The 22,299-nt window shown below is 49.6% G+C and overlaps 1 protein-coding gene across 1 annotated transcript; it reads right to left on the bottom strand.

The window, feature by feature from the left end:
- Positions 1-8,695: 8,695 nt before the first annotated feature.
- Positions 8,696-20,369, bottom strand: KRT79 (keratin 79). Its single transcript, XM_015084606.3, has 9 exons — positions 19,712-20,369; positions 16,993-17,213; positions 15,639-15,699; positions 15,419-15,514; positions 11,401-11,565; positions 11,113-11,238; positions 10,255-10,475; positions 9,672-9,706; positions 8,696-9,395 (listed from the first exon to the last, which is right to left on the bottom strand). Exons 1-9 carry the CDS (start codon positions 20,186-20,188, stop codon positions 9,193-9,195), a joined length of 1,605 nt encoding a protein of 534 aa, XP_014940092.1. The 5' UTR covers positions 20,189-20,369; the 3' UTR covers positions 8,696-9,192.
- Positions 20,370-22,299: the final 1,930 nt, after the last annotated feature.

Consider the following 22,299-nt stretch of genomic DNA (forward strand, 5'->3'; position numbering starts at 1 on the left):
CTACTCCAGGTGTCTGGGGCTGCAGCTATAGGAGCAGAGGAGATCTGGCGCCACCCCGTTTGTGGAGCTGAGGTCTGATGCTCGGCTGTCCTGCCCTGAGAGGAGACAGGAAGGCCACCAGGATTGCAGCCTGAGCTCAGACCCCAGCTGCCTCACCTGGGTCTCCACACCTCCCACTCACAGCTCCATCCTCTTGCCCCTGAACGGTTGACGAGAACTTTCCTGGCTGGGAGGAAGGTTTATATCTGCAGAGGTGAAGCCCCAAGGAGGCTCCTGAGATGTCCATTGTGCCTTGTCGTCTGTGACTGTGACACTCCCATGCTAGGAGAAAATGATGTGGTGTTGCACCTGGAGTTGTGTCCACTCGTGCCCAGAGCCTAGAACAGAACGCAAGTGGGGATGGAAGGGATTTGGGGTGAGATGATATATAACATTCAACTTATTTTGTGCCTGTGGGTGCTTCTCAATTGAGGTACTGCTCATGGAGCTAATGCTAACGCACACACCACCCTGAGACAAAAAATAAAACAAAGGAAAGGGCTTAGTGCTTTCCAGGTAGAACGGACTGTCATTTACAGTTGCCATTATGTGCGGGACACTGGGTGCTTTTCTGATAATAGTTCCATTCCTTACCACAACCCTGTAAAAGAGGTGTTGCTATGCTCAGTTTAGGGCTGCAGGCATTTGAGGCTCAGAGAGGTTATGCAACTTGCCTGAGGTCACACAGCTAGGAAGTGATGGCAGTGAGAAACCAGTCCTATCCGTCTAACTGCAAAGTCTAATGACCTTAACCTCTATACCACTTGACATCAGTGACTCTGCCCCACACAACACCTGCAGGAAAAAAAGAAAAAAAAAACATACAGCAACTTCTACAGAACCATAGTTTATAATCCAACAGGGCATCAACAGGGTCCTTAACGAGCATGCTCTGTAGAGCCGTCTCTGCTCTTTCTGCCCTTTCTCTCGTTACATGATTGGTTGTTCTGTTTACATTACCTCGTCCTTGCAAGCATCCAATTAGGTAGGACATTGTCCCCAGGGACCGATTCTGTGCCGTTCAATTAACCAGATCCAAATTAATGTGGTTACGTTTGGGCTTCTTCCATAATTTGGCTACTGTAGACAAACATCAGGGTATAAACATCAGGGTGCGTGCCCCCTTCGAATCCGTATTTTCGTAACCTTTGGGTGAATAGTGCAGTTGCTGGGTAGTAGGGTGGGTTCTATTTTAACTTTTTGAGAAAACCCCACGCTGTTTTCCAGAGCGGCTGCACCAGTTTGCATTCCCACCCACAGTGTAAGAGGGTTCCCCTTTCTTCACATCTGCTGTTTCCTGTGTTGTTCATGTTAGCCATTCTGATGGATAAAGAAGACGTGGTGTGTGTGTGTGTGTGTGTGTGTGTGTGTGTGTGTGTGTAATGGAATATTACTCCGCAATCAAAAAGAATGAAATCTTGCCATTTGCAGCTACATGGATGGAACTGGGAGGTACTATGCGAAGCAAAATAAGTCGGTCAGAGAAAGACAAATACCATATGATTTCACTCAAATGTGGAATTTAAGAAACAAAACAGATGAACATAGAGAAAAGAAACAAAAGAGAGAGAGACAAACCATAAAAGACTCTTACATACAGAGAATAAACTGAAGGTTGATGGGGGTGGGCGAGGTAGGTGATGGCATTAAGGAGGGCACTTGTGACTGGGTGCTGTATGTAAGTGACGAATCACTCAATTCTATTCCTGAAACCAATATGACCCTATATGTTAACTAACTAGAATTTAAATAAAAACCTGAAGCATTAAAAAAATAAGGTATGCACCTACAAAAATTGTTTAATTTTTTTTTCATTAGAAGCAAATTAACTTAATTACACATCCTACAATAAACCCAAGCCAAACAGGAAGAAAGTTCTAGACTACAGCCATAGTCTGTGCCTTTATTAAGTCAGAATTGCCAGAAGTTCACAAACCCCTCAAACTGTAACATGGGAAACCGAAGGTAGACATGCCTCCCGTCTGCAGGGGCAGATTTTTCGTGGAGTGACAGAAGCACACATGAGGGTCTTTCCCTAGAAAAGGGAGAGACGGCTGCTGCCCACATAGGCTGGACTCAGGAGGTGGAGCAAGGTGACTCTACCAGACAGCGAAGTCTAAAAGCTGGCTGCCATCCCACCCCCCAGCTTCCGCTATTGTCCTCGGTGACCCTTTGTCCTCCAGCCACTGTTCCCACTCTCATCAAAGAGGTTGTTGGGCCAGGGGATCAGGACCCGAGCTGAAGTCGGTCGCGACCGACTTCAGCTCGGGTCCTGATCCCCGGGTCAGTGGGTTCGAGCCCCGCGTCGGGCTCTGTGCTGACCGCTCAGAGCCTGGAGCCTGCTTCAGATTCTGTGTCTCCCTCTCTCCCTGCCCCTCCCTCCCCTGCTTGCTCTCTCTCTCTCTCTCTCTCTCTCTCAAAAATAAGCAATAAACTTTAATTTTTAAAAAAAAAAAAAAGAGAGAACACTTACAAAGAGGATGGCTCGCTGACAGGGGTGTGGAGCAGGGGCAGGAGGGTGTGTTTGTTTAGGGCTTTCTGAGTGAGGCAGGTGTGCACTCGCATTCAGCCTGGGATTACAGAGATCCCGAGGTCGTTCACGCAGCCCCAAAGCTGGCTGGCGCTGTGAGAAAGTACCCCCGCCCTCCCTGGCCGATCCGTGCCCTTGTGCCTGCAGTCACTGTCACTGGACCTCGGCCGCACACTGGGCCTGAGTCACCCTTCGGGCAGCCAGAGTCAACTTGGGGATCAGAGACTCGGTAGGAAGGAAGCAGTCGGCATTCAAGGAAGGGGCCAGGAAGAACAGTGAGAGGTGAGGACTCCTAGAATGGGGGAGGGAAGGTTTTCCCACCCTGGGCACGTGCAAGCAGGGACGACCTGACACATACGGATGGCAAAACCATTCTTGCCATCCAAGACTTGCATGGCCCCACTTGTAAAACAGACAAAAGGAGACATACTCTGACCGACTGCTGTTACGAGCAGGGAAGTGTGGGTTTCTCACGGGCTAGCCTCCACCCCACCCCACTCCCACCCCAAGCGGTCCCTGGGGTCTTCAGGCTCCAGGAACTCTGTGTGGGAACCCCTGTGTGCTGGTCATTCCCAGCCTTCAACAAGTATTTCTAAGGAACACGTTGTTGTTAGTGGACCTTCCAGACAGGTGATAGAATCCTTGTGTTTTATTGCATGATAACCCAAATATCTCGAGTTTTTAAGCTGTAAATATAATTTCAGTAAAACTGTTTGCTTGTTCTATTCAGCCATTAGCAAGTCCTCCCAGCTCTCAACCCTAGTTTTCTTACATATTAAATCAAAAGTTTGGACTGGATCGCATCCAAGGTCCCCTTCCAGCTTCGGCATCCCGTCCTCTGTATCTTTCTCCGTAAAAGCAGCATAACCCAGCTGTTAAGAACTTGGGGTTTGGAATCAGATTGTTTAGGTTCCATGTCCAGCTCTGCTACTTACTGGCTGAGTGCCCTTAGACAAGTTACTTAGCCATTCAGTGCCTCAGCTTTCTCATCTGCAAGATCAGGATGATAACAGTACTTCTATCAGAGGCTGTTGGGAGGAGTGAATCGGCTAGAGCGTTGACAGTGGCTCCAGCCCACAGTAAGCACTAGAGGACAGTAGCTGTTATTCCTAGAAGGCGCTGGACATCAGGGGTGGCCTACGATCCACCCCCTGCAATGAGAAACATCACTCTGAAAGTGTGACTGTCTTCCCAAGCTGGAGACCACCCAGTTTGGTAAGGTGGAACTGGTTTTGCCGAGCACTAAGTCTTTGTGTTCCTAAGCTGTGGTTTAGGGTTTGGCTCACAGCCCGTCTGCAGACCTTCCCGTAACCCTAGAGGAAGCTTTCATGGGGCATGTCTGGGCTCTTCCAAGGAGGATGGGGTGACCAGGCTCAGAGTACAGGGGACATCCACCAAGAGGGGTTCACATGAATCATCAGGAGGTCTAAGGTTGTCCGGGATGGGGTGGATACAATGATAGCCTCAACACAGGAGGCCACTCTCCTGATTTGGTAGTAAGGTTTGGGGGGGGGGGGGGGGCGGAGGGCATAGACCAGTTGGGTATAGATTGAGGAGTGAGGTCCAAGCTCAGAGTAGGGAGCTGTGGAGATGAAGAGGGAAAGGGGTGACTCTGAGAGCCACGATAGGGGAAGGACGAGAAGATTTGGAGAGAGAGGGAAGTAGGGGTGGGACAGAGATAGCCTCACAGAAAAGGGACACACGGCTTGATATCAGCAGCCCTAGAAGCCACTAACCAGCCATATGGCTGCTGGTGTGAGAGTTAGCTTCCGTGAGCCTTAATAGCCTCCCCTGCTTGGGATTCTCGTCTCCCTCTCTCTCTGCCCTTCCCATGCGCGCGCTCTCTCTCTCTCTCTCTCTCTCAAAAATAAATAAACATTTACTTAAAAAAAAATAATGCTGCAATGAACATGGAGTGCAGAGATCTCTTCCACATAGTGATTTTGTTTCCTTCAAATATATTCCCAGGAGTGGAATTACGAGATCATCTGGAGAGTTCTATTTTTCATTTTTTGAGGACACTAGCACTGTTTTCCATAGTGGCTGCACCAATCTACATTCTCATCAACAGTGCACGAGGTTTCCCCTATCCTCCACATCCTCGCCCACATTTGTATCTCTTGCCTTTGTGATGGGGGCCATTCAAACAGGTGGGAGGTGATATCTCATTGTTGTTTTGCTTTGCATTTCCCTGAAGATAAGGGACATTGAACATCTTTTCATGTACCTGTGGACTATTTTAATTTCCTCTTTGGGAAAATGTCTGTTCAGGTCCTCTGGCCATTTTTTAATTGGGTTATCTGGATTTTTTTGCTTTTGAGTTGTAAAGGTTATTTATATAATTTGGATCGTATATGTGATTTGCAAATATTTTTTCCCAATCCATGGTGGCCTTCTCATTTTGTTGATTGTTTCTTTTGCTGTGTGGAAGTTTTTAGTTTGATAGAGTCCCACTTGTTTATTTTTTATTTTGTTGTTTATGCTTTAGGTGTCAAACCCACAAAACATCATTGCCAAGACCTTGTCAAGAGGCTTTTTCCCTGTTTTTTCTTCTAGGAGTTTTATGGTTTTATGGTTTCGGGTCTTACCTTTAAGTTTTTAATCCATTAAAGAATTCACTTTTGTGGGTGCTATGAGATAGTTTTATTCTTTTATGTGAATACCCAATTCCCCCAGCACTATTTATTGAAGATAATGTCTTTTCTCCATTGAGTATTCTTGGCTCCCTTATCAATATTAGTTGACTGTGTATGCATAAATGGGTTTATTTCTGGGCTCTTGATTCTGTTCTATTGGTCTCTGAGTCGGTTTTTACACTGGTGCCATACTGTCTTAATTACTATAACTTCATAGTATACTTTGATATCAGGAAGTGTGATGCCTCCAGCTTTGGTCTTCTTTCTCAGGATTGCTTTGACTATTTGCACTCCTTTGTAGTTCCATACAAATTTTATGACTATTTTTTCTACTTTCGTAAAAAAAAAAAAAAATTACTATTGGAATCTTGATAGGGATTGTATTGAATCTATAGATGGCTTTGAGTAGTATGGACATTCTAACAATATTAAATTCTTCCAATCCATGAACACAGATATCTTTCCATGTATTTATGTCTTATCCAACTTCTTTCATCAATGTCTTACAGCTTCCAGTGTACAGATCTGTCACTGCCTTGCTTAAGTTTCTTCCTAAGTATTTTATTGGTTTTGATGCTATTGTAAGTGAGATCATTTTCATAATTTCTCTTTCAGATAATTCATCATTAGTGTGTAGAAACACTACTGACTTTTGTATGTTGATTTTGTGTCCTGCAACTTTACAGAATGCATTGATTAGATCTAATGGTTATTTGGTGGAGTCTTTAAGATTTTCTATATATAAAACCATGTCATCTGCAAAGAGAGACCATTTTACTTCTTCCTTTTCCAATTCTGACAGCTTCTATTTCTTTTTATTGCCTGATGCCTCAGGCTAGGACTTCTAGTACTTTGTTGAATAGGAATGGTAAGAAGGGCACCCTTGTGTTGATCCTGATCCAAGAAGAAAAACTTATAATTATTCACCATTGAGTATGATGCTACCTGTGGGCTTGTTATATGTGGCCCTGTTTGCTGACAGTTTTTACTATGAATGGGTGTTGAGTTTTTTCAAAAGCTTTTCCTACATTCATTGAGATGATCATATGATTTTTATCTTACATTATATATTTTTTTAGTTTTTTAAGGTTTATTTGTTTTTGAGATAGAAAGAGAGACAGAGCATGAGCAGGGGAGGGGCAGAGAGAACAGAGGCAGAACCTGAAGCAGGATCCCGGCTCTGAGCTGTCAGCACAGAGCCCAATGTGGGGCTCGAACTCACAAACTGTGAGATCACTACCTGAGCCAAAGACAGACGCTTAACTGAGCAACCCGAGCATCCCTATCTCTCATTATATTAATGTGATGTATCACATTTATTGATTTGTGTATTTTGAACCAATCTTGTATGCCAGAGATAAATCCCACTTGATCACAATGTAAGGCTCTTTTTTTAAGCTTATTTATTTATTTTGAGAGACGGCACATGTACACAAGCAGGGAAGAGGAAGAGAGAGAGAATCCCAAGCAGGCCCCATGCTGTCAGTGCAGAACCCAACCCAGGACTTGATCTTCTGAACCATGAGATCATGACCTGAGCCAAAATCAAAAGTCGAACACTTAACCAACTGAGCCACCTAGGAGCCCCAATAGTGTAGCATCCTTTTAATGTGCTGCTGGGTTCAGTTTGCTAGAATTTTCTTGAGAATGTTGGCATCTATGTTTATCAGGGATATTGGCCTGTATTTTTCTTTTCTTGTAGTGCCCTTGTCTGCCTTTGGTATCAGGGTAGGCTGGCCTGGTAGAATAGTTGGGAGTGTTCCCTCCTCTTCTATTTTTTGTAAGAGTTTGAGAAAGATTGGCATTCATTCTTCTTTAAATGTTTAATTCACCAGTGAGGCCATCTGGTCCTGGACTTTTTTTTGTTAGGAAATTTTTGATTACTGATTCAATCTCCTTACTTAGTAATTGGTCTGTTCAGATTTTGTATTTCTTTCTGATTAGATCTTGGTAGGTTGTATGTTTCTAGGAATGCAGCCATTTCTTCCAGGGTGTCCAGTTTTTTGTCATATGAGTGTTCAGAGGAGCTTCTTATGATCCTTTGCATTTCCATGGGATCCATTATTTTACCTCCTTTTTCACTTATAATTTTGTTAATTTGGATCCTCTCTCTCTTTTCCTTGGGAAGTCCAGCTAAAGGTTTGTCAATTTTGTTTGAAGGGTCAAAGATAGAACTCTTAGTTTGGTTAGTCTTTTCTATTGTTTTCCTATTCTTTATTTCATTTGTTTCTACTCTAATCTTTATCGTTTTCTTCCTTCTGCTGACTTTGGGCTTAGTTTGTTCTTCTTTTTCTAGTTACTTAAGGTGTAAAGTTAGGTGGTTTAGTTAAGGTCTTTCTATGTTCTTTTTTTTCTTTAAGGTTTATTTTAATGTTGAGGGAGAGAGACGGAGCGTGAGCAGGGGAGGGGCAGAGAGAGAGGGAGACACAGAATCTGAAGCAGGCTCCAGGCTCTGAGCTGTCAGCACAGAGCCCAACATGGGGCTCAAACTCATGAACCGTAAGATCATGACCTGGCCCGAAGTCAGATGCTTAACCAACTGAGCCACTCATGAGCCCCTCTTATTTCCTTGACATGTGTGTTTATAGCTATAAAATTTCCTCTGAGAACTACTTCTGCAGTATCCCCTAAGTTTTAGTACGTTATTTTTCCATTATTATTTGTCTCAAGATACTTTTTTATTTTCCTTTGAATTTCTTTTATGATCCATTAGTTGTTGAGGAAACTACTGTTTCATTTCCATGTGTTTGTGAATTTCTCAGTTCTCCTCCTATTACTGACTTCTAGTTTCATACCATTGTGGCCAGAGAAGACACTTGGTATGATTTCAATCTTCCCGAATTTGCCAAGACTTATTTTGTGGCCTGACATATGATCTACCCTAGAAAATTGCTCTGTGTGTGCTTGAGAAAAATGTGTATTCTGCTGTTGTTGGAAAAATGTGGATTTTTCTTAATGACCAGATATGAGGGCTGAGAGAGAAGCTATCTGACGCCACGATGATGAATTACTTGGGAAACCAGGAGCCAGAGGGAAAGCAAGTGAAGAGAACTGGTTCCTGTTAAGACCCTCATTAGCCAGGTGATTTACACATGTCCTCATCACATCTTGCTTTTATGAAGGAGGAAACTGGGGCTCAGCGGTTAAGTGACTTGCCCAAGGTCACACAGTAAGTGGCAGAACTGGGATTTGAAGCCAAGTCGGCCCAGTTCTGAAGGCCAAGTTGAGCCCCTTAACAGAGGGCTCAACAGCATCAGGGGATGGGCTGGTAATAGGCAGATGCTTGGTGGCTGGGTTCTGCCTTGAACAACTTAGATATTCCCTCAAGTCTCCCCCTGTGAATTCCACAAGAGAGAGAGTAAGAGCCAGGCCTACAGTGGTGATGGTTATCAGTGGATGTGCTTTTAACACGGTAATTAGCATGGGGCATAATGAGCATGTGGTTGACAATTTCAGCTCCCCGGGGCAAGAGAGACCGGAGCCACAGACATCTAGCTGCAGTTACCATTTATTGAGATACATCACAGGCACAGACAGGGGAGGTGGGGTGGGTAAATTTGGAAAGGGATTGGGGGTTGGTGGGAGCCCGGGGAGGTTGAAAGGCCTTCGGGGACCATTCCCAACTTCCCTCCTTCCTCCCCCAGCCTGTCCCGAGTGCACAGCAGACAAGCAGAGGAACTGAGGGAAATCTAGCCTCCTCTCGGTTGTCAAAAGATCACTCCCAAAGCACTCAAATACATCACTCAAGATGGTAGCCTTAACCCCCGCCCCCCTCCCATCACATTGCAGAAGCAAGGAGAAAACCTGGGCAGATTTGAGCCTTCCCAAAATGCAGATCACGTGCAAAGAGTCTGGCATGCAAGTAACCCTGAACCTGTGGTCCGGGGGCTGTTCCCGCTCCTATGGAGGTAGGCAGGGAGGGCAGCAGAGGTGCGGTGAGTAGAGCAAGGAGAAAACGGCAGGAGCCCCGCTTGCGAGGCTGGGCAGCTAATACCTCCGGCTGGACGTCTTGACCGTGGTGGTCTTCCGCAGGATGGAGGTACCCCCAGAGACGGGCCCTCCCTTGGTGCTGTAGCCCACACTGGTGCTGAACCCGCCCTTGCTGGCACCCCCACTCCCGCCCAGGGACATGCCACCCCCGAAGCCGGCGGCACCGCTTCCGCACACAGTGGTGGAGTTGCCAGTCACCGCTGCAAGACAAAGGGTCTGGGTGAGGTAGGGCAGCCGTGCTGGAGGAGGGCCGGGGACTTGGAGAAACCAGTGAGGGACAGCAACAAACGCAGGCCGTGGAGCCATGGAACACTGATGGAGAAGGTGGGGCGGGAAGCTCACTCTTTGGGAACCCCCCAACTGGTCTCTAGGGGCTCAGGCCGGAGGAACATGGGCTCCCGGCCAAGGATAGATTGAGTGGACTGAGCAGAGGACGGGGCTGGGCCTGGGGCAGGGGAAGGCAGCAAAATACTTACAAATGCTGACTGCACTGGGGCACTCTCCAGACATCCTGCAGAAACAGAAAGACCAGAAGGGTCAGGGGTCCCCGGAGTCCAAGCGAAAACCCTCTGTCTCCCCGACTCCCTCCTTCCCACTCTCTGCCTTTGCAATGGGTCAACTCAGTGGGTCATCTCTCGAGCCAGGGCCCGCAAGACAAGACCAGGAGACACAAGAAACACGTCGTGGCCCTTCCAGCCGCTGCTGCAGAGAAAGCAGAGCCAGGGCGAGCCAAGTGGCCCCGTCCTGCGCCGTCCGCACTTCCCTCTGCACGCACACCACGGACAGCAAACAGCCCATGCCAAAAGACACCCAGTTTCTGGCTGAGGGGAATTTCTTTACATCTCGTGCCTTCCCAAGGACAGAGATGATTCATTTTTTCTCGAAGCTCCAAAGGTGGTGGCACCTGGTGTTGGAAGGAGAAGGCTCACTCTTACAGGGATTCCAGACACCCTAAGGATTACCAATGGCTGTGCCAACTGAGGAAACGCATGGCAGAGGCGGTCAAGCTCTCCCCCAGGGCAGGGCTGGGAAGCCCTCTGAAGCAGGAGGGGCCCCCACCTGCTCTCCTCGCTCTCCAGCAACTTGCGGTAGGTGGCGATCTCCACATCCAGGGCCAGCTTGACATTCATGAGGGCCTGGTAGTCACGCAGCAGCCGGGCTAGGTCCTCCTTGGCCTGGTGCAGGGCCGTGTCCAGGTCCCCAAGCTTCTTCTGAGCATCCTTCAGCGCCAGATCCCCACGCTGTTCTGCTTCTGCGATGGCAGTCTGCAGTTGCTGGCACTGCCCAGGGGATGAGAGGGGTTGGGGACACCCTCCAGGGTCATCACATCCACCTCTCTGCCCTCAAACCAGACATCACCATCCCCCACCCACCCCACCCACCCTGACTAACCGAGCTGGAAGGAAAGCAGAAATATTCCTCTGAGACAAGAGATACTATTACACAAGCAGGGTCTTGTACACCACTGGGGAAGTCCTTACTGAAGTCTAACCTTAGCCTTTCCTGCTGCAACTCAACCCAGTGCCTCAAAAGAGATAAAATAAATAATGTAACCTCACCGTTCACCAGGTGCTTCACCCTGATTCGGGGAAAAGTCCTTGCTTTTTTAGCCACGCCCTAAATGGAATCAGCATCTAGGACCTGAACACTTGAACCCTCAGCCTCCTGCTCTGACCCCCTGGACATGGGACCAACCTCCTTGGAGGACGTTGTCCCAACTGCTCTACCACTAATATGCCATGTGACCTTCCCCAGGCCTCAGTTTCCTGTCCTGTAAAAGGAGTACATTGATCCAGCGTTTGAGTGTGTCCCATCCATCAGGAGAAGAGCAGCTCTGACCCCCTCAGCATGACAGTGAGAAGGTCCCCACCTCCGCCAACCCAGGCCTGACCCCCAGGCTCCCAGCCAAAGGCTCACCTGCTTCTTAACTGCATCCACCTCACCCTGCAGCCTCTGGACAGTGCGGGTGAGCTCAGCAATCTCGTTCTTAGTGTCCCGCAGGTTGTCCCCATGCTTCCCGGCTGTCACCTGCAGCTCTTCATACTAGAGACCAAAAAGGTGGCTGTTGTGAGCTGTCAGTTCCCAGCCCTCCTGGGTGACTAGGGGCCCTGTGGAGGCTGGGTGTGTCTGGCCCCAGGCCTCTCACGATGGGGGATGTTCTGTGTCCAGTCCCAGCCCATACACCTGACCGGCCATTCTCCTCACCTTGGTCTGGTACCAAGCCTCAGCCTCAGCCCTGCTCCTCTGGGCAATCAGCTCATACTGGGCCTTGACCTCGGCAATGATGCTATCCAGGTCAAGTCTGCGATTGTTGTCCATGGAAAGGATGACATTGGTGTCAGACACGTGGGTCTGCACTTGGCTCAGCTCCTGCGGAAAAAGAGAGAGCTGTCAGTGGTGCCCCTGCTCCAGGCCCCCAGGAGACAGCTGAAGGGTGAAGGATGGGGTCCCCAGGTGGCATCAGGAGGCCTGTGCCCTGCCCCAGGCTCCAGCCTAGAAGGAAACGCATCATTCTCCCCGGCTGTGAAATGGCGCTCTCATTTTGGTAAATACCATTTCTTTTTGTGCATTTACAAGTTTCCAAGAGATTAAAGAAGGGGAAAGAATGCATACTTACTGCCCTCAACCCTGGTGCCAGGCATTCGGCCAGCACGTCCACCAGTCCCTTTCGTCATCAGAAAGCCCTGGGAGGCAGGCAAGGCCATGACTGGCGCACAGGGTGCTTTTGTCAAGTTGGGAAAAGTCTCCCCTCTGAGTGGAAGCAGCTGGTGGGGCCCAGGGAGCTGACCGTGGGCCTGATTCGAACCCCACTCTCCACTCAGCCAGTTAACAACCTGCACCATCATTCACGGTGGTCCTGACGGAAGTTGGTGAGGAAAGAGTCTTGGAGAAGAGAAGTGACACATCCAAGGTCATCCAGTCCTGTCCTGGAGCCCAACTGGAACCAGTCAGTTGAGCGACAAATCCCAAATCGTTTCCTCTAGAATATACTGACATTTATAGACCATGGTGATATTCTTGGACCCTTCCTGGGTTTCTAGGACCATCAACTTTGACATATAAACAGGCATTTAAAGATGTCATGAACAGCAGCTTAGTTTCTGTGTTCTGGCTTTGGGTTCAGCTCTATCGCTGCGCCATGTGCATTGGCTCCCAGCTGAGCTCTGCCTCCGTCTCTCCCATGGTCCTTCCTGCCCTGGGCTGCCAACAAACTGCCCAAACCCCAGCGCCAAACAAATATCTCATCCAGAGGCGCCAGGGTGGTTTAGTAGGTTGAGCATCTGACTCTTGATTTTGGCTCAGGTCATGACCCCAGGGTCATGAGGTCAAGCCCCACATCAGGCTCTGCACTGAGTGTGGAGCCTGCTTGAGATTCTCTCTGTCTCTCTCTCTCCCCCTCTTCCCCTCTCCCCCACTCACTCTATCTCTCTCTCTAAAATTAAAAAAAAATGTGGGATGGGTGAAGAGGAAGGGGTGAACATCCATGCTGCTCCCCAAACACAAGGTGCTCTATGCTGCCTCCGTGTCACTGTGCAGGCTGGACCCTGGCTAGCAGGCCCTTCCTGCTCTTCCTTTAGAATTCCTGCCCTTCCCTCAAAATTCGTCTCAAATCCCACCTCTTCTGAAGCTCCCACAGCTCTCCCAGGAAGAATCAGGCTCAGCCTGCTCCGTATACCTTGTCTCTGTCCCAGCACAGCCTCACCACATGGTAACTGGAGATACAGGGCCCCCAAAGCAGGGACTTTGTCCTTCTGGTGCCATGTGGAAGCTACTCAGTAATATGTGTTAAATGAATAAGGGACCGCAAAGGAAAGAAACACTGAGCATGCAGACATGGGTCTTAGACCGTAAGAAAGCCAACTGTTGTCCATTCAGAGAAGAGGGGGTGGGCACCGTTGACCTGGCCCAAAAGCGAAAAGAATCAAAGAGAGGAGAATGAGGAATCCGCAAGCAATGAATGACCATCAGTGGTCCAGCAAGGACAAAAGTGGGGAGGCACCTAGGAAATCATCGTGATGGCACAGAACACTCCCCAACAAGTTCCATTCTGACAGGGCAGATGGAGATGTTGGAAGGAGAAAAACACAGCCATGGATGAGCCAGGGGAAATGCTGAGGCCAGTAGACAAGGGCTGTAGGTAAGCTCTAGGTGAAAAGAACAGAGAGGCAGCATTGGACTAACCCAAAACACCAATAACTCAACTGCTACGTCATTTGGCTCTTTCCCATCAAAGAGAACAATCATCAACCTAGAAAGAGCAGCATGATGGAGAAGAAATGGAAAACCAAGACAGACACAGAGAGTATGAGAGGCCTTGGCCTTGTTGGGGATCTCAGGGGTCCAGGCCAAAGGAGCATATCCTAGAAGGCCATGGCATTGCCAAGGGGATGAACACTCCCAGAGATCCACGAGAAATATGGAGAGTAGGACAGGTTCCAGAACCCCAGACACGGCAAATGTCCTCATCTTTGAGGGGATGATATTTAGACTTTTTCAACTTAAACTTGATGTCAACTTCCTATGAACCTCTAGAAATACAAAATGTAAGTAAGAGGCAAGGAGCCAGCAAGACTTCCCTAAGGAAAGGCCAAGCCAAATGGATTTCACTTTCTACTATGGTTGTCTTACTAAAATGCTAAGGGACCGTCACAGATATTGCTTGACCAACAACTTCTTGAACACAAGACAGAAAGATGTGGGCCAGATAATGATGTGGTCACCTAGATTTTACAGTAGCTGAGCCACTTGAACCATAAATTATTGATTGGTGGAGTGAGGTCAGCCTGGGAGAAAGGCACCACTGAAGGCCTAGGTCTTGCACTAGGACTCCGTTCTTGGCCCCGTCTGCTTTAATGTGCTTACCAGTCACTTACACTGAAATGTTATCACCCCACTGAACTGAAAGTTGACCAGGTCCACAGAGAACCCAAAGCTGGGGCATCATCAATAAATATATCCAATTACCCAACTGGGTATCTCCAACATATGGATGGGGGAAATCAAGTTTCAAAGTGCCCAATAGTGTCTAGTTGCCCAGACAATGGGATGAAACCACAATGACATTTCACAGGAGAAATGGGACTCATTAACTCTTTGGTTACAAAAATTCAACTGCCAACTTCCTATCTTTGGAAGCTGGAAGCAAACAGATACATACCTCACTTGAAAGCACTCATGTGAAAAACTCCAGGGTTTTTATGAAGGATCAAATATCGTGAAGTGACTTCTAAAGATGACACATAAACTAGTGCGACATTAGGCTGCAGGAATGCAAGTCTGTAACCGCCCTCCCTACCCCCTCTGTTTTCCAAAGTCTGAGATCAGAACCCTATTTCCTCAGCTTCCTCAGATGCCACAGATGGCAGTCACCTAAGCATCCTGACCTCTAAAGTGCTGCCATATGAAAGACACATGCCACACGGATGTGTGCAGCCTGGAGGGCAGAAGCAGGCCCAATCAAGAACAGAAGTGACGGGAAGAAGATTGAAGTCACCTTTCTAATTTGATCAACAATGAAAATGCCTGCCCTAAAAAATAGTGAGTTCCCTGACACTAAAAGCATTCAAGTCGAGACTACATGACTCCTATCAGCGATGTTTGAGGAAGGGCTCCAGCATGGAGGGGAAGGGGGGCCACGAGGTCCCTTCCAAGTCTGAGTCTGAGATGCTAGGATCAACTCGGGTTAACTTCAGCCCTCTTAGCCTGGTCTTCAAAGCCCCTTGTTTCCTGGGACCCGGCCTGGATTCTACAATCTACCCACTACCCATACCTCAACTCCCGAGCCAACCTGGAATCTCCATCCCCTCTCTGTCCATCTCTGCTCCTCCAACCCTTGCTCCATTACAAATGGTCTAGAAGGAAAATGGTCTAACACAGGAATAAGAGTCAGACTTTGCAGAAGTCCAAGAACCAGGCTTTATTTCCAGCACTGCATCTAACTAGCTATGTAACCATGAGGAAGCTACTCTGAGCCTCAGTGTCCCTGACTATAAAATGGAAACAATAATGGTATCTATATTGTGGCTTTGTTGAGAGGATCATATAAAGCTTAGCCCAGTGTCTGACCCATCCTCAGCACCTGATACATGGAAGCCTGTATTAATTAAAGGCCCAGGTTCTATATTCCCTCAATTAAATTGCACTGGTGAATTCAGATCAGACCTGCGGGGGAATCCCCAATGCCATATGTAAATGTAATTGTCTCTGTCCATTGCCATCTCACCAGTTCATAGAGGTGGTTTAGGAAGTCGAGCTCCTCGGTCAAGGTGCCTACTTTGCCGTGTAGATCCATCCGGCTCATGTACGCAGCATCCACATCCTGGGAGCAAGAGAGACAGCAGGGCAGATGCCTCAGCCCCCAGGACTCTCACCTCCCTCTGAGTCAGCCCAGCACCCTGGCAAGCCCAAAAACCACCTCCCCCACTCCCTGCCACCCTGCTCACCTTCTTGAGCACCACAAACTCGTTCTCTGCTGCAGTGCGCTTGTTGATTTCATCCTCATACCTGTTACACAGGAAGACTCAGGCCAGGCTCAGCCAGGTTCTGCCTTTTGGGACATTTAACCCACTCAGCTTTAAGCCCCGTTGGGTCCCACGTTATCTAAGAACACCTTTGAGAAGGAGTTCTGTAATACAGCCCACCAGTGAAGAAACTTGGGGTACAGTCTTTAAATATTCCTGCCCCGCCCCCCTTTGAGGAAATGGACACAATTTGTGCAGTAACATGGCGACCAAGAGCAACTATCTCTTTGGATCAGAGCCCTGAGGAGGCTTTTATAAGAACAGGCAAAGATGTGTCCACAGTGGCTCATCTTTGCTTTCACTTTCAACAGACGGGACATCTTTTAAAACAACTAACTTCTCTCCAACTGCTTTTGCTGAGACTTGAAGGGTTAGAAATTGCCAGTATCGAGTTATTGGAAAAGTTATGAAAGATTGGGCCCTAAAATGACAAATATACATATCAACTGATCATAATATGTGAACTTTATTTGGGTCTTGATTCAAACAAACTGTATTTTTAAAACTTAGGACATGTATGGACAATTGGAAATTCATAATGAACGGACAGTCGATGATATTGAAGAATTACTCTTTTGAAAGTTTTAGGTGTGTGAGGTGTCTAGGTGGCTCAGTCGGCTAAGCGTCCAACTTCAGCTCAGGTCACGATCCCGCGGTTCATGATTTCGAGCCCCACGTCGGGCTCTGTGCTGACAGCTCAGAGCCTGGAGCCTGCTTTGGATTCTCTCTCTCTCTCTCTCTCTCTCTCTCTCTCTGCCCCTCCCCTGCTGGCACTCTGTCCCTGTCTCTCTCTCAAAAATAAAACAAACATTAAATTTTTTTTTAATTTTAAAGTTTTAGGTGTGATTATGGCATTGTGTTTATGTTTTATTAAGTCAAGTTATGCAGATAGGCTCTATGAATATAGCCAGCAAATATTTGTGAATGGAATCACACGATGGCTGGGATTTGCTTCAAGACAATAAGGTAAGGGAAAAATCAAGTAGATGTAGAAATAAAACAAGATGGGCTACGAGTTAAGAATTATTAAAGCTGAGTAATGAGGACATAAATGTTCATTGCACTGTCCTCCCTACCTTAGAGTTTTTACAATGAGGAACAACACACAAGTGGGACAATTCTCCAGGACGCAATGGGTCCAGAGCCTGGACACCCAAGGGGAGTAGCTCTGTCTGGGCACTGCCCCGGGTGGGTCCCAGGAGCCTGGGATGGGGTGATTTCCCACGCTGTCCCCTCCCCACCCCCACAAGCTCCCAGCCTGTCCAGTCCTCCTTACTTGCTCTTGAAGTCCTCAAGGAGATCCTGCACATTTCTCAGCTCTGAGTCCAGCCTCCCCCGATCGCTCTGGAGGCTGTCCAGCTGCCTCCGCAGGTTGCCCAAGTAGCTCTCAAAGAGGGGCTCCAGGTTGTTCCTGGTGACACCCGTGTTCTGGCCCTGCTCCTGCAGCAGTGCCCACTTGGTCTCCAGAACCTTATTCTGCTGCTCCAGAAACCGCACCTGAGCCAGAGCAAGAAAGGTGGTGGGCTGGTACCATTCCTCTGGCCCCAGGAGGGACCCAGGACTGGGCCCATCACCACCACCCATCCCCGACCAGGACATCACAGGGCCAGGGCAGACTACACATTGCCAAGGGGAGGAGTTCCTGAGAAAACATTCTTTGCTGGAAAAAGACAGTCCAATCCAATGACAAGACTCTAAAGAGTTAATAAACCATCAAAGCCCCAGCTCAGTCATTTGGTGGTTGGTGATGGTCAAGTCACTTCTCTCTGCATCTCCCTTTCCTACTTACGCTGATTACACTGGACTAGATCAATGTTTGTGAACCCTCATTCTGCATCAAAATCATCTATTAAAAATGCAGATGATGGGGGCACCTGGGTGGCTCAGGCAGTTAAGTGTCCGACTTCGGCTCAGGTCGTGATCTCGCGGTCCGTGAGTTCAAGCCCCGCATCAGGCTCTGTGCTTACAAGCTCAGAGCCTGGAGCCTGTTTCAGATTCTGTGTCTTCCTTTCTCTCTGCCCCTCCCCCACTTGCACTCTGTCTCTTTCTCTCTCAAAAATAAACATTAAAAAAAATTTTTTAATGCAAATGCGTATATAGTATATGTGAATGTATGTATGCATATATACAAACATGTATGTATGGACGTGTGGACACGCACACATATACAGAGAAAGCAAATGTGACAAAATGTAAACATTGGTGAATCTAAAGCAAAATAAGTCTGTCAGAGAAAGACAAGACCATATGATTTCACTCATGTGTGGAATTTAAGAAAAAGAACAAAAAAGAAAAGAAAATAGAGAGAGAGAGAGAGAGAGAGAGAGAGAGAGAGAAACCAAGAAACAGACTCTTAACTCGAGAGAACAAGCCGATGGTTACCAGAGAGGAGGTGGGTGAAGTAGGGGACAGGGTCTGAGGAGGGCACTTGTCATGATGAGCACAGGGTGATGTATAGAGCTGTTGAATCACTATACTGTTCACCTGAAGCTAATATAACACTGTAGGTTAACTGTATTGGAAATAGAATTAAATTAAATTTTAAAAATGGGTGCATCTGGGTGAAAAAATAGTTAGAAATATGTTTTACTGTGCTTGTAACTTTTCTGTAAATTTGACATTTTTTTTTTTAATTTTAACTCTAGATGCCCAGTCCTATCTCTAAAGACTTAGAAGGGAGCTCAGGGGTGGGCTCTGGGGGGCTTCTCTGCCCGGCCGGCAGGGACAGCCACACAGGCAACGTCCTAGACTGTGATGCTGAGAGCCTGGGAGAGGTTTTTGCTTGTCTGACCTCTGGGACAGTCCCACAGGAGGACCAAAAGTCACTAGGGGAGAAGGTGAGGAGGTGGGCGGAATAGCTTGCTTCACCTTCCACCATCTGGTTTCTCCAGGTCCCACCTCCACAGCACCCCAGGCCCTAAATCCCATGGCCTGGGAACCATGCATCAGGTGCACCTGCCGTGAGCGGTGACAGGGCCTCTTAATGCCAAGGACCATAGGGCCCATGAACCTGAGTTTCAGGCCCACCTCTGCCTCCAAGTATCCGTGTGAGCCTGGGAAAATCTCTTGACCCCTCTAGACTTCTGTTTTCTCTTCTTTAAAATAGACACAATATCACCTATTCTGATTCCTCATGGGACACTGTAGGTTTCACATCCGAAAAGGACATGAATGTTCTCTGGGAACCCACGCATCACTGAACCAAGGTGTGGTCATCCGCCATGATTTTCCCCATCATGGTCCCTCTACCTGGGGGGTTGGAGTAGAAGTAGACGATACAGTGAAATGGACCTGAAAATGCCGGAGGGCAGTACAAGAGCCACGCGGTCAGCCTGGAGCCCAGGGAAAGAGTCAGGACGCCCCCGATCTGGAACAGACCAAACTCTATACCCCTAGCTCTGGTGACCACCCTCTTCACCGTCCATCCCCACTTGAGCTTCTTGGCCAGAAGAGCAAGTAGGAATAGAAGAGAAAGGTGACTTCTCCCAGGACAACCCCCTCTGTCGCGCCCAATCACATCTTTGTCCTTAGGCCTTCTCCAAAACTGAGAGAACAGGAAACAGATGGGGCTCCTTGGATAACATGTGTGACCTTTGAGCCAGTTTTCCCAGCGGCGAAATGACAAGAGGCCATAAGGACCACCCTGTTAAGAGGAGCAGTGAGGACAGTCTGCTCCTTCACTGTGGGATAGGCTGCTGTGTGACCGTGTTCATGATGGCCAGAGAAAAGGCTGCACCACAGTCAAGGTGGGCTTGGCTGCAGACCTCCTGAGCAGAATTGAGATTCACCTGAGCAATGACAGTAAGATCCAGAAGACTGTCTCCAGCCATCCACGTCTGGGCATCCCAGGCGCAGGCGGGAGAGCTCTAAAAGTCAGTCCATCAACCCCACCACACTGCACATGGGCTACATCAGCCTCTGCCCAGCCCACCCTCTCTTAGGGACCCTGCTTCTACTCCAAGGGCCCCTCCCGGCCTCCTTCCACCCAGGCTCACCTTGTCGATGAAGGAGGCGAACTTGTTGTTGAGGGTCTTGATCTGCTCCCGCTCCTGGGTACGAACCCGCTGGATCTCCGGATCTATCTCCACGTTGAGAGGGGTCAGCAGGCTCTGGTTGACAGTGACCTCCTGGATGCCTCCGGGAGGACAGGCAGGCCCGAATGTCTGCCTGCCGGCGCCCAGGCCCCCATAGGCCCCACCGCCAAAGCCGAAGCCCCCCAGGGCCCTCCCTGAGGAGGCCCCTCCAGCCACACTGACCGAGATGCTCTTGCTGCCCCCCAAGTTATAGAGGCTTCGGCTGCCAAAGCCCCCCTTGCTGGGGCCACAGCGGGTTCCCCCAGCACTGCCACTGCTCCGGGACACCGTCACCGAGCTGAAGCTGGTGTGGGCCCGGGACCCGCCTCCTCCACCTGCAGAGTTAGAGCTAAAGCCTCCTTTAGTGGAGTATGTCTGCCGAGACATAGAGGACCTCATGGCTGTCAGAGGGGCCGGAGCACAGGCTGAGAGAGCTGTGAGGGAACGCAGTGAGCTTCTGTGACACTGAAGGGCTTTTTATCTTTTCCCGGTTGGGCTGGCTCCTGGGCTCCACAGACACTCCTGCCCCATTGCCCCAGGAAGAGAGGGAGGGGCCCCGGGGGCCAGGGGAGTCCCCTCTCCCCCAGTGGGAGGGAGGGGCTGCCCAGTTATCACCTGTGCTCCAGAGCTGGGGCTGAGCCGAGACTGTGTGGGGCAGGATGCCACCTTCTCCCCCCGGGGCTCTCCTGACTTGGAACAGGATGATACAGTCTCCCACGGCCACCCCCACCACCCAGTGGCTGGCTTGGTCTCCTCCTACTCAGCCCTGATGGCCGCCATCAATGGGGCTCTGTTCTGTGGGATTTGGCCCAGGCCCCTGTCGTAAGCCAAGGCCCCAGGGCCCATGGCTGCACAGGCGGTAAGGGAAGGAACATTGAGCAATGGGCTGGGGAGAGGGTGCCCAGGCCTGCTCCAGTCCCGGCGTCCCAACCCACGGCCTCACTGCCTCCTGGCAGGTCCAGGGTGGGGGGCACAGGTGACAGAGCGGGGGCGGGAGCAGTCTGCTCTTCAGTCATACACGGGCAGATGGTCTGCTGGGTGGGGTCCCTGAGACCAGGGAGATGAGTGGGGAAAAGCACATTCTTCTAGGGACCGAAGAGAGATGGAGGGCTTTGACCATCACCTGAGACCCCCAACCCTCTGCCCTGCAGCTGAGCATCCCCAGAAGGGCCCAGCCACTTTGGAGGGGGCTGGAGGCCCCATTCGGACTGGACATAAGTACAGATCTGAGAAGTACGTGTCCAACAAAGACCACAAGAGGCCCACGGGGCGTCCCAACATTCTCATCTTCCCAGCCCCCAAGGATCCTGATGCTTGAATCCCAAGGGCCGGAGGCTTTTCAATCACTTCACACAGTCCCAGGCACAGCCCCAAAGGAAGACTTGGAGGTGTCAGCCGTTAGGACCGAGACAACGTTGAGGAGGTGACTTCAGAGATGTCCCTCCTCCCCCCTTGGGCTTTTAGCTGGAAAACTGGAAAATGGGCCCAGAGAGGTGAGAGAAACTCGCCTGAGGGAAGGAGCAGACACTGTGCTTGCCCTGCTTCTCCCACAGTGGCTGGGCAGGGAGCTGGGGCTGTGGCCACTTGTGTCCCCAGGATCCCAAAGGAAAGGACATGTTCTGCTCCACAACACAAGGAAGTCAGGCGGAGAGTGGGCCCACTCCAGGCCCAGGGGAGGCTGTGGGACTCTTTCCCAGGACCACTGTGAGAGGCTGCAAGTTAGGTCAAACCTAACACCCAGGAGGGATGGGGTGAAGGGCACTCAGAGAACTAGACCCTTACTGCCCAAGAGAGGCTCTTCCTCCCTGCTGGGAGCTCGGATACAAGGCACTGGGGCAAGCCAGGCTGGGACGGAATCCCCACTGAGCTGTGTGTCCTGGGGCTGCTCTCTCAACCTCTCTGGGCCTCCTTTGCCTCTGCCTATAAGCAGAGCCCGCAGGGGAAATCCTTTCAAAAAGCCTTGGCCAGCCATCCCAGGACTGAGCCATTACTTCCCACTGACCTTTGCCTGCAGTCCCCGAGGCTGTGATCACTTTCTCAGCCTCCTTTATCTCTCCCTGCAGGGGTGTGGGAGGGGGGAGGTGGGAGGGGATGCGGGGAGTGGGGCTTCTGGGGAAGGTGGGGAAGGGAGTGATGTCAGCCATCTGAGTCAGGGCAGCCGGGGAGGTGGGAGTAGCTTCGGCTACAAACAAACATTCCACCGCTCCCCAGGAACGACAGCCTCATGAGCCTCATGTCATCGACCTGGCACGCTAAGCCAGGCTTTGCGCTGAAAGCTGGTGACAGACAGCGGCACAGGCCGCCCAGGGCTTGTTCTCTGAGTTACTGCTTGGAGACATGCTCCCTCCTAGGCAGTGGGGGGGATGGGGGGCTCACGGGTCCCAACCCAGCCACCGTTGGGACCTTCTTCTTGGGGCCTTGACTGTCCTCTCTGCTTTCATACTGAACACCCAAGCTTAGACCTTCTTTCTGTGGCTTAGGAATCGCTTCCTCCCCTCTGCTGCCGCTCC

The sequence above is a fragment of the Acinonyx jubatus genome, chromosome B4 (genome assembly GCF_027475565.1).
Source record: "Acinonyx jubatus isolate Ajub_Pintada_27869175 chromosome B4, VMU_Ajub_asm_v1.0, whole genome shotgun sequence".
NCBI lineage: Eukaryota > Metazoa > Chordata > Mammalia > Carnivora > Felidae > Acinonyx > Acinonyx jubatus.

What these genes read in the sequence shown, in the direction of transcription:
- KRT79 (XM_015084606.3), bottom strand. Translation starts at nt 20,188, where the DNA reads ATGAGGTCCTCTATGTCTCGGCAGACATACTCCACTAAAGGAGGCTTT. An exon ending in CTTGAGGACTTCAAGAGCAA is followed by an intron (nt 15,700 to 16,992) that starts GTAAGGAGGACT and finishes CCTGTGTAACAG; the next exon opens with GTATGAGGATGAAATCAACA. An exon ending in TGGATGCAGTTAAGAAGCAG is followed by an intron (nt 10,476 to 11,112) that starts GTGAGCCTTTGG and finishes TCCCCTGGGCAG; the next exon opens with TGCCAGCAACTGCAGACTGC.